Source organism: Myotis nattereri, assembly GCF_964212035.1.
Source record: "Myotis nattereri genome assembly, chromosome: 1".
Lineage (NCBI taxonomy): Eukaryota > Metazoa > Chordata > Mammalia > Chiroptera > Vespertilionidae > Myotis > Myotis nattereri.
Window position 1 is genome coordinate 227,827,622 of NC_138075.1, and position 12,073 is coordinate 227,839,694.

At 55.1% G+C, this 12,073-nt stretch overlaps 1 protein-coding gene across 1 annotated transcript in view; it reads left to right on the forward strand.

Annotated features, from left to right (window-relative positions):
* The window catches only part of EVC (EvC ciliary complex subunit 1), a gene marked incomplete at its 5' end in the record, with an annotated part of 45,465 nt that overhangs the window by 24,636 nt on the left and 8,756 nt on the right, over window positions 1–12,073 (forward strand). Inside the window, 4 exons of the mRNA XM_081104816.1 lie at window positions 5,484–5,696; window positions 8,498–8,607; window positions 9,505–9,715; window positions 10,554–10,760. Coding sequence (XP_080960942.1) covers window positions 5,484–5,696; window positions 8,498–8,607; window positions 9,505–9,715; window positions 10,554–10,760 — 741 coding nt within the window. The remainder of the gene's footprint in view (window positions 1–5,483; window positions 5,697–8,497; window positions 8,608–9,504; window positions 9,716–10,553; window positions 10,761–12,073) is intronic.

The window sequence follows — 12,073 nt, forward strand, 5'->3', positions numbered from 1 at the left end:
ATCCCTGGGCTCGTGGCCCCTCCTCTGTGCCAGAGCCAGAGACCTGGTGCTCCCACCTGTTCCCACCATCCGTCTCCGCTCACCCTGACTCCCTGCCTCCCTCTCACCTGGACGGGCCCTTGTGCTTACATTGGACTCACCTGGGTCTCTTCCCGTCTCAGTCCCTAACGTGCGTCTGCAGAAGCTCTCGGACCAGTGGTTCTCAACCTTGACTGCACTTTCGAATCACCTGGGAATCTTTTTAAAATCCTGATTTCTGGGCCTCATCCTCTGGAAATTCTGTTTCTTTGTTATGGGGTGGGGCCACAACAAGGTTGAGAACCACTGTCTTGGACCCTATAAGGCGGCATATTCCAGGGGCTCGGACATGGGCGACTTGGGGAAGTAGTATTTTGCCTAACGAGATAGGAAGCACGAGGTTTCCAAAGAGTAAAAGAAATTGGGTTTGGGGGAAATGCCAGAGCAATGGTTTTCTGGGCCGTAGTCTGTCTGAGGTAGGTCTGGAGGAGCGAATGGTAGACGCGTGGCACCCTGTGGTCCGTGTCCCTGGAAGGAGGTGTCTGTGGGGCGGTAGGGCATGAGCCAGTTTGCCTGGTCCTTTAGCAAAGTTAAAGGGTGACAGGTCGTCTCCAAGGGCACAGCGTCTGAGAAATACAGACTGGCACGTACAGGTCTACCGCCGTGGCAGCCGGCGAAGGGAACCCCCGTGGCTCTTCGTTGTGACTTAAAGCCACGGGAGCCGTTAATTTATGTTTTCTTTATTTGCAGAACTAAGACTCGCCAGTGCCTTCATGGCCCTGCATGCTAAGTGGTTATGGCCCCTCCTCCCTTTTAGTCATTTTCCCAACCAGCTGACCTCCCTGCAAAGAGGCGCAAATGTGCCAAGTAGAGAAGAGTCGCTTGGGAAGCAGACAGAGCAGAGCAGTGTGGCCCTTGCTGGCTGTGTACCCTCCATGCGGCCCTGTCCGTATCGCCCGACCTCTCTCACCCAGGAACTCTTAGCTGCCCTCCGTGTAGACTGAGCACATGAATGAACCCACTTAACACCCAAAATGCCACCCGTAGCCCCCAGGCTGAGCTAACACCCCTCACCTGGGCCGTGATGACCACCCAGGCTGGTCTGTGATGCTCCCATATGGCCTGACCCACGAGACCCACCCCGTCTGACCCAGAGACCTGCCCAGCCTGGCCCGTAAGCTCCCCTATTGTGGCCCACCAGGCCCACATGACCTGGCCCACCCACCACGTATCTGGGGTCACATCCCTTGCTTGTTTCCTTCCAGACATCCCTCAGTTCCGCCGAGATGCCCCGTCCCTCCTACCCCAGTGCCTTTGCGTGTGCTTTCTCACTGCCTGAAACAGGGTCCCCTCCCTTCCCTCCGTTTTGCTTGTTCTCATTCTTGTCTCAGTTAAACGTCACTTCCTCAGACCAGATTCCCTGGTGTGTCCCTAGGGCTGCCACCCTCATGGCCATCGCACTTGTCATAGTGACCCCTGACCCCCGCTGGGCTGTGCACTCCCTGAGGTCCAGGTCCACGTCTGCCTGTCACTGCCATGTCCCTGGCACGCAGCCCATAGCAAGGGCTCGAGAGACGTTTGCAGAGTGAGCCTCTGAGCTGTGAGCATAAGCCACCTTTGTCCCTCGGCTGTGAGGGCCCCGCCCCTGCTCTGGTGGAGGTCACTGAACCATGACCACGTAATCTCGTGCAGCGAGACACCTCGGAACCCAGTGCTGGAAGCGACAGTGACGTGTGCTTGTGGTCTGCACTGGCCGGAGGAGGCCGACCTGGGCCGGACTCAGTGGACACAGCGTGCTCCACCTGCCTCATGTCCTCCGGAGGCCGTGGGCTGCCCGGGGATGTCTCCCACTGCAGAGGTGGAGGTCTGGCCTGCACTCTAGCCACGGCACACCACCTCATTTTATGGGCTGACACAGGTCACATGACTGGCCCCAACCCCATAGGACAGGAGGGTCCTCCCCTCTCTCGGGACAGAAAGCCGGCCCTGTGCCAGGTGCTGTGTGTCATCATTGCAGTCGGCCCCCAAAGCAGGTGCTGTCCTCACAGTCCTCTGCAGACGCAGGTGCCAGCACTCCCCCCGCCCCAGCATTGCTCCCGAGGCGCCAGGCTGCAGAGGGGACACGGACACGGACACGAGTGAAGGCCCGAAGTCAGAGGGAATTCCTGCCCTCGCCCGGCTCCCTGGGCCTCTGTCTGAGGGAGAGTGCAGGGCTGAGGCCTGGGGCCGGCCTCTCTCCCCACCAGGTACACCCCCCCGCCCCCCCCCGGCTGCCCTGACCCGCACACGCACAGAGGAGCACCACGAGCCAGTTCGGTTCTGTTCCGGGCGCAGCATCGATCAGTGTCTCCCAGATGAAAGGCGTGAAGGGGTCACGGGGATGTGGGCTGTCGGAGCCGGTGACAGAGGCGGAGGAAGTGGCCACAGGCGCAGGCAGGACCCAGCGCGGTCTCATTAGAAAGAGCCTGGGCTCGCAGACCGTGGCGCTTGTACAGAGTTTGTCTTTTGTTGAGTTTTAGACAGCGTATTTCTGTGGCTTGACAGTCACGAAGGAGAAAGAAAAAGGTGTGTCCCAGCCACTGCTGTGCGATCACAGCGTCCAAGGCAGGAGGACCGATTTAAAAACCTGTCTCCCGGCAGAAAGCTGGGCCGGCAGAGGCTGGAGGGAAATGTAAACCAGTCCCATGGATTAAACCCTTCTTTGCTGTGAATTGAAATAGCCATAAATACGTGGGCAGCACAGACATATGGACTAGCAGATGGTTATTAAAAACCATCTCTGTAACCATCACCCAGATGAAGAAAGATCATGGCAAGGACCCTGGAAGCCCCCTCACACCCCCTCAATCCCAGGATCCTCCTTGCTCACAGGACCCATATCTGGCTTATTTGATGAACATCAGGTCCTTGCTTTTCTATAAACTAGAGGCCTGGTGCACGAAATTCATGCAGGGTCAGGCGCCTAGGCCTCGCCTCCCCACCTCGTCCTTCCCTCACTCTCTCAGTGCCCACAGCTGCTGGTTGCCCCCCCCATGTTCCACGCCACCCCCTGGTGGTCAGCGCACGTCATAGCAAGCAATCGAACTCCCGGTCAAACTCCTGAGTGGAAAATTTGTATATTAGCCTTTTATATATATAGATGGAATCATGTGACACATGCTCTTGTGTGCCAGGCTGCTTTCACTCAGCTTTATGCTTAGGAGATTCATCCGTGTTGCATGTAGCAGTTCATTCTTCCTCGTTGGTCTTTATTATCCCGTGGTATAAATACATCACCATTTACCTGTTTTACTGTTGATGGGCATTTGTATGGCTTCTTAGTTTAGACTATTACACTTTCTGCTGATATAAACTTTCCTGTAGAAGTTGTTTGAAATGCTTGTACATGCATTTCTCTTGGGCAGAGACCAAGGAGGGGAATTGTTGGGTCAAAGAATATATGTAGCCTGGCTGGAGTGGCTCAGTTGGTTGAGCCTCGTCCTGTGCACCAAAATGTTGCTGGTTTGATTCCTGATTAGGGCACATACCCAGGTTGTGCATTCTCACATTGATGTTTCCCTCTCTCTCTCTCTCTCTCTCTCTCTCTCTCTCTCTCTCTCTCCCTTTCTCTCTAAGCATGTCCTTGGGTGAGGATTTTTTTAAAAAGAACATATATAGGTTCAATCCATATTCTCCATAGTTGTTGATATAGCCACCAATTTGATCAGCATTAGTAATTTATGGATATTTTGGTTAGAATTAACATCTTTACAATGTCAACCTTCCAATCCAGAAACATGGTATTTCCTTACATTTATTTCAGTCTTATTTAATTATTTTAATATTATCTTACAGTTTCCACCCTTAGGTATAATTTTGCTATAGTGTTTTGGGTTTTTTTTTTTCAGATTAAAGAAGTTTCCTTTCATTTCTGTTTTGCTAAGGGTGTTTCTTATGCATGGAAATTAACTTTTGTAAAATGTTTTTTCCTCATCTAGTCACATAGTCATCACGATATTTTTCTGCTCTACCAGGAATACTGTTAATGTGTCAAACTGCACTGATGCATTGATGTGGGTAATGCCATGAAGTGCATACGAATTTAGATTTTCACATCTTTCTGTTGAGTTAGATCTTTTAGCATTATGAAGTAAACCCCTTTATTTCTAGTCACCCCCTTTTTTTTTTCTTAAAGACCATTCTATCTACTATTAATGTAGCAGAAAGTGACCCTATGCTTACCAGATCTGGTTATACACTCATTCATTCATTTTCAAAAAAATTTGCTAAGATCCTAGGTGCCAGGGCCTCCTATGTAAACTTGTGCAATTTATGGAACCTCCCTTTTACTGTGCAGATGAAGCCTTCATTTTCTCGGCTGTAAACTTCTTCCATCAGTTTTGGGAAATGTCTAAGCCATCATCACATCAAATATTGCTTCTCCCTGGGCTCTCCCTTCCTTTCTTTGGAGACTCCAATGAAAAATGTTAGATTTTTGCCCTGCCCAGTGTCCTCAGTGGTTAGGGCATATGCCACATACTGAATTTTGTAAAATGTTTTTTCCTCATCTACTAGTAGTCACATAGTCATCATGATATTTGTCTGCTCTATACTGTTCATGTGTCAGATTGCATTGATGCATTGATGTGGGCAATGCCATTAAGTGCATATTCCGGTCAAGAGCATGCACTGGGTTGCGGGTTCACTCCCCACCCCTCATCGGGCATATGTGGAAGGCAGCCAGTCGATGAGTCTCTCATTGATGTTTATCTCTCTCTCTCTTCCTCCCTCCCTTCTACTCGCTCTCTGAAAAGCAATGGGGGAAAAAAATCCCTGGGTGAGGACAAAATAAAAAATATGTTGGGTTTTCTCATTGCGTCTTCCATGCTTTTATCTTCTCCATATTTCCCATTGCTAGTCTCTCCTTACATTGTTGTGGATTTCCTCCTGATCTGTCTTCCAGCATACTAACTCTCTCTTAGCTGCTTCTAGCTGCCATTAAGCCTATTCATCACTATCTATACTAATAAAAGGGTAATATGCTAATTAGACCTGATAGACCGGACGTCTTCCGGATGTCATTCCGGACGTCCTTCCTGACAAAGCTGGGGCCCAGCCCAGGCGAAGCCACCCAGGGTCCTGGGTGCCTGTGGCCAGCCCAGGCAAAGCCAGCCCAGGTCCCGGGTGCCAGAGGAAAGCTGGTGCCGGCAGCTTGGGGAAGGAAGGCCTACTCTTACATAAATTTTCGTGCAACAGGCCTCTAGTTAGGTTAATAAAATTGGACCACATTCTTCAATTCTGAAAATCCTAACTGGTTCGTTTAAACTAAGCAGTGTCACTCCCAGCTCCTTGCTTAATGTGTTAAGCATAGCTCTGGCCGTCATAAGCACAGAAAGCATCCACTCTTCGGAGTCCAGCCTTGTACTCCGGCTCTCTGGACGACCTGTGGTCTGACGGGAACCCCGCCATGTGGCTCTCGGTTGCAGGAGCTGTACCGCAGCACCATGGGAACCTTCCAGACGCTTGTGGACGTCCTGTTCCTGCAGATGCTGCCCGACGTGACGGGCCTCTCGCGGGCGGAGTGCGAATCCGTGAGGCAGGAGACCCGGGAGGACGCCGCCCTGCAGCTGGGGAACGCGGATCGCTTCCGCCGACAGCAGTGGAGGCTGTCCCAGGACCTCCTGGAGCGCGAGCAGCAGGTGTGGCCCCTGTGGAGCGGCCCAGAGTCGCTCTTTTTGAAACTTAGGAAGAACAAGGAGCGTTTTGTTCCCTGAGCACCTCCCGGGGTCCTGCTGGGGGCTTAACCAGGATCCTGGCAGCCAGCCTTTCACCTCAGTCCTCAGGGGGGTTGGGGGAGATTGCAAAGCGCTCCTGTCCCAGGACAGGAAGTCAGCGGTCGATCCCTTCAGCCGATCCAGCGAGAAAGAGCAGCAAAACCCATTCTTTAGAGAGAAACGAACAGCAGAAGGTGGCTCCCAGGGCCGTGGGCGGGGGTGGGGTGGGGCTGCACTCACGGGACCCCTGCTGTCCAGTGAGTCAGTTTCACCATTAAAACCTCATCCATATGCCGGAGGTAGAATAATGGCCCCCAAAGATGCCCACGTCCTAACCCAGAACCTGTCACCTCACGGGGCACATGGGCTTTGCAGATGCCGTTACGGATCTTGAGATCTGGAGCTCATTGTGGCTTCTCTGGGTGGGCCCAGTGCCAACACGAGGGGCCTTATAGGAGGGAGGTGGGAGGAGGCAGAGGGAGACTGTGCCGGAGCAGAAGCTGGCGTGGTGGGGCCAGGAGCCGAGGGATGCGGGGCTCCAGGCGCTGGAGGAGGCCAGGACAGGGTCTCCCCGGGAGCCACCCCAGGAGCCAGCCCTTGACGTTAGCCCAGGGAGACCAGTGAGCTCTGACCCCCAGAGCTGTGAGATGATGTGCCCGTAGTTGGCTCCTCCTCTCACCCCCTGCATCCAGCTGGCGGGGAATGCTGTCCGTTCCACGTTCACTCCAACCCAGACAGTCGCCCCCTCCCATCGCCCGCACGCTGAGCACCCTGGGCAGAGCCACCTCTTGTCACTGAAGGGTGCCCCCCCCAACCCCGGTCTCCCCGCGGCCGCCCTGGCCCGTGGCCTATTCTCGACCCCCAGCCAGAATACATTTAAAATACTGTAGGCCACTCATTGTTAAGATCTTAAATATATATATTTTAAATACGTTTAAACGTCCCCAACCCATTTAAAATGTATCTTAACCCCCCGGGAATGGAGAAGCAGCTTCCTGTAATTAGCAGCGGTTTCTCCCTTAGTGAGACCCAAAGTGACGGTGCATCTTGTCATCGCTGCACCTTCGACTGGACAAGACACCACGTCGCATTGTGTCACCTCTCTGCTCAGAACCCCCCACGGCTTCTCCTTTCACGGAGCGTAAAAGCCAGAGGCGCCACCAGGCCCCGCCAGGACCCGGGGTCGGGGCCCGGTCACCCTCCGCCCTCCTCATCCTCTCCCGGCTCGCTCCGCGCCCGCCTCTCCGGCTCAGTCCTGCCTCAGTCGTCCTGCTTCAGGTCTTTGCTGCCTTGCCCTCCCCAGCACCCCAGTGTCTGCGTAGAGCCCGCTCCCCTGGGAACCACCTGGGACTAGGAGGGCTGTCAAGCAGTACCGAGCACGCTCTGTTGGTTCCCTTCCCCTCTCTCCTGAGTCAGTGAAAGTCTGAGACAGAGTAAATTCTGAAACCACTGACTGGCCCGCACAACCTCCAGGGCAGCACCTGGCCCCTGAGCAGCTGGCTGCCTCCCAGTGTCACACCCCTGAGCCTGCCTGGGATAACGTCGAAGGTCGGAGGGACAGTGCAGGCACCCCTGGTTGGTGACCTTGGTGCTGTGGCTGGTGGTGTCTGCATCCTCAAAACTCACACCATAGACCCCATAGGCTTTAGGGACAAAGCCAGTTTACTTTTCAGAGAAGCAAGACTAGAGTTTTCTGTGTCCTGGTTTCCCAGGCACTTTGTTCCTGTAGACGCCTCACTAGCGGAGCCTGAGACTGTCCGTAACAGGAGATGAGACGCAATGCGATTTTGTGACATTAGGTTTAAGTGCTACAAGTCACAATGCCCAGAAGGAAGTCTGGCTGCGGTGCTTGGTGTAGGCTCTGTTCTACCCGAGTTCTGTGTGCAGCGGGCGCCCTCTTCAGGCGGCTGAGGGTAGCGCCCCTTGAGCAACCACAGATGCTGGAAAAGTGAAGGTCTCGCTCAGGCCTGAGACCCCGGCTGTAACTCCGTCTGCCTGGGCGCGTGTGCCCCTGGTGGCACAGACTAGCCGGGGAGGAGCAGGGCAGGGCCAGACAGGACTCGGCTTTGGAGAAAGACAGGCCTAGATTCAGTCCCTGCCCCACTCTTTAAACTTACTAGCTCTGTGGCCTTGGACCTCACAGGAGTGTTCACAGATGTAATCCAATCAAACAACAAGAAAACCCAGGGGGAAAAAGCTGTTTTTCCAAAACTTGCTAAAATCCATGGGAAAGGAAGAACAACCAAGCGTAGCTAATAGTTTTGTGCACGAGAACATGGGAGGCCCTGCCCTGGCAGCCTGAGGCTTGCTGTGAGTGGCAGCTGAAAAGCAAGTGGTGTGATACAGAAACGAACAGACCACAGACTACAAGAGCATAGAAGGAGGCGCATGTATCTATGGAAACTACGTACCTCTGGAAACTACGAGATCCAAGGTGGCATGACGGCCAGTCAGAGGAAGATTACGGCTAACAAAGGGTGCTGGCACAATCGGTATCCATCCATCCACAGAAAACCAGATCCCTTCCTCACGCCATAGGAAATTCGTATTAGATGCTTTATCATGCAAATAGGAAAACATGTAAGTCTTTAGAAGGAACTATAAGAGAAAATGATCATGAAATCAGGGGAGATGTATTTTAAACAAGAAATAAAAGGCAGGTTCCGACAAAGCAGTGATGGATGAGAGGAGCTTGAGGTGACCGTGTCCCTCTCTCTGGTGTCCAGGTGTGGATGGAGGAGCACGCCCTGTCCACTGTGCTGCAGACACACCTGCGGGACGACCATGAGAACGCCATCCACTGCGTGCTGGGCCGGCTCGGGGGCCTCAGTGAAGAGTGAGTATGGCTTCCTGAAGGGCCAGGCCTTGTCTCCGGTGTGACACCCACACCAGTCCTCACCCGTGAGTGGGCACATGGACGCCCGCCTCTCACAGTGCGGTGTGACTATTGGGACATTTGTTGGTAGCTCAGTGTATTAGGGTTCTCCAGAGAAGCAGGGCCAGCGAGGGGTGTGTGTGTGTTTAGCCATCTATGTGTCTATCGATGCATCTATACCTGTAGAGACAGAGGAGAGGAGAGAGCAGCCGAGAGGTTGCAGTATCTGCCGGTTGGCAACCTGGAGACTCGAGAGAGCCCACGCGCATCCCCGTCCGAGTCTGAAGGTCTAGAACCAGGAGAGCCGGTGGGGTCAGCCCGTCAGAAAGCCGCCGGCTCGAGACCCAGGAAGAGCCAGTCTCTCAGTCTGAGCCCCAAGGCGGGGAAAGGTGTCCCAGCTCAAGGCGGGCCGACGGGCATTCCCTCTTGTTTATGGGAGGGTCAGCCTCTTCTCTGCTTCAAGCACTCACCTGATTAGGCAGGGCCCACCCCATGAGGAAGGGCAATCTGCTGTCCTTGTCTACCATGTCAACATTGATCTACCCAGAAGCCCCAGAGCTTCTCAACCTTCTGCCCTTTAAATACAGTTCCTCATGTTGTGACCCAACCATAAAATTATTTTCGTTGCTACTTCATCACTGTCATGTTGCTACTGTGATGAATCATCATGTAAATATCTGATATGCAGGATGGTCTTAGGCGACCCCCTGTGAAAGGGTTGTTCGACCGCCAAAGGGGTCGCGACCCACAGGTTGAGAACCTCTGCCCCAGAGAATGTGTGAGCAGCTGACATAAGAGTAACCACCCGAGGCAGAGAAGCCAAGAGCACTGACCCCACCCCACCCGCTCTCCCCGCAGGTCTGCACGGTGCCTCCTGCAGGGGCACGAGCTGCTCCTGCGCTCCGCCCTCCGGAGGCTGGCTCTCCGTGGCCACGCCGTGGCCGCGCTGGCGCAGATGCGGCTGTCGGGGAAGAAGCGCCTGCTGCAGGAGCTGCGCGAGCAGCACGCCCTGGAGCAGGGCTCCTCCCAGTGCCTGGACGAGCATCAGTGGCAGCTGCTCGGAGCCCTGGTGAGACCGCTGCGCGGCCCTAGCCCGTCCCAGCCAGGCTCCGGCGTGGTAGCCAGGACCCAGCCCTGCCTCCCCGTGGTCCCGGGGGGGGGGGGGGGAGATGGCCGCCCTGTCCAGGGGCTGCCCAAAGGCTCTAGTGCATGCTAGGATGAGAATTGTACTGAAAGTGCATTTGAAATCAGAGTGCAGATGGGCACAGTCATCCCTGGGAAGAGGGGGCCCTGTCATCTGAAGGGTTTAACAATCGGAAGGAAGAACGTGTAAGTTACAGGGCTGAGCTATGGGAGCAGCGGCGTTTTCTGGCCCGTTGGTGAGGGACACACTCACTCTCACTGCCCCGGAGGCTCCATGGGAAGGAGGCTGCTCTGCCTCTGACTCCCCTCGCCTCCTTCTCTGACTTGTGTTCCCACGAGGAAAGCCGTCCCCAAGGGCCCATATGCCCTGCTGTGGCTTCGGTGATGTCCCAGATTCCTCCCAGACTCGGATCTGCTGTGTGACTTTTAGAAAGTTACTCAACATCTCTGAGCCTCTGTGTCCTGATCACGCCTAACGTTCAGGCTCACAGTGTTCAGGAAGAATGAGGAAGTGCCTGTGTGTGTGATGGCACTGGGCATGCAGTTGATGCTCACTAAATGCCTTGGGTTGGAGGTACCTTCAGCAGACACCTCGCTCATCCATTGTGCTGGGGTTTGCAAGCCCAGAGGCCCCCACTTTCTGGCCCCCCTCCCTCCCTTCCCCAACCCTCCTGGTCCTGGGCAGGGCGAGCCCACGTCCTGGTCCTGCCGATCCGGTGCAGGGCCGCAGCGTGGCTCCTCCCTCTCCCTGCCCGTCCTTCCAGGAGGCCCGCGTGCTGGAGGAGACCGGCCGGCTGGAGGAGGAGGCGCAGCTCACGCGGCTGCAGCTGCAGCAGCAGCTCCTGGCCGAGGCGCAGGAGGTGGGCCGGCTCCTGCAGCAGCACACGGAGCGGGCCGTGGGGCAGGCGCTGCTGGGGCACGCGCGGACCGCCGCCACCAGGAGCCGGACCAAGGACCGGGAGGACTTCAAGGTGCGTGCCAACCCCATCCCTGGGAAACACGAGGGCAAGAAGGATTGGGGCGGGGGAGGCAGGGGCAGATGAGGGGACAGACTTGGACAGAGCGGCCTCCTGGGCGCTGCACCTGCTGTCCCCACCCGGGAGCTATGGCCTTGCAGAGGGTGTCCATTATTTTAAGTGGAAGGATGGTAACCGGTAACCCTGGTGGACCGGGCACCCAGCCATCACGTCTCCAGTCACAGGCATCTCAGCATTTCCTCTCCTTCCTGCTTTGGGTCAGATGGTGTATCACTGAGGAATGCATATAACTCACGTCACCAAGTCCTACTGAAATGACTCCAATAAATGAGCCACTCATCCCACATAACGAGCCATGTGGAGGCGGGCGGGCCCAGGCTCAGGGGCCCTGCATGGCACCACGGCCCAGGCTCTTGCTTTCTGATCCGCATTCTTAGTGTTAGTTTGTTGCCTCATGGTCTCAGAACGGCCACCGATCCTCCAACATCGCATCTGCATCCCAGGAAGGGGGAGGAAGACGGCCAAGTCTCTACTCCCGCTGGAAAGCGAAGCCCCACCCCAGCAGACTGTCCCTAATGGCGCATCTCATTGGCCAGGGTCGTACACCAGCCTGAGACCATCCCCGACCACGGAAAATAACACAGGGTGGGCAAGAGTAGGCTTACAGGTGCGAGTCCGTGAAACACGGAGTTCATTCTTGTGTTAATCATTTACTAATTATTATGTGTTTTCTTTTTTTTTAAGGATTGTTTTGTTTTGCTTTAAATACATTTTTTATATATATTTTTATTGATTTCTGAGAGGAAGGGAGAGGGGGAGAGAGATAGAAATATCAATGATAAGAGTCATTGACCAGCTGCCTCCTGCACACCCCCCACTGGGGATCGAGCCCGCAACCCAGGCATGTGCCCTGACCAGGAATCGAACCATGACCTCCTGGTTCATAGGTCAACGCTCAATGCTCAACCACTGAGCCACACCAACTAGGCAATATATATATATAAAACCCTAAGCGACCAAATGACCGAACAAGTCGACTGGTCGCTATGACATGCATTGACCACCAGGGGGCAGGTGCTCAACCCAGGAACTGCCTCCTGGTGGTCAGTGCGCTCCCACCGCTGGAGCACGGCTCAGCTGACCGACAGGTGCCAGACGCCGGGCTCACGGCTGGCGAGCACCTCTCCCACCTCCGTGGCAGTGCTACCAAGCAGCGGCTGCAGGCACAGCGGGGCTGGGAGGAGCAGGAACAGCGCAGTGCCCGCAGAGCCTGGCCTGGGCTTGGGCTCCTCCCTGGCCACCTGGCA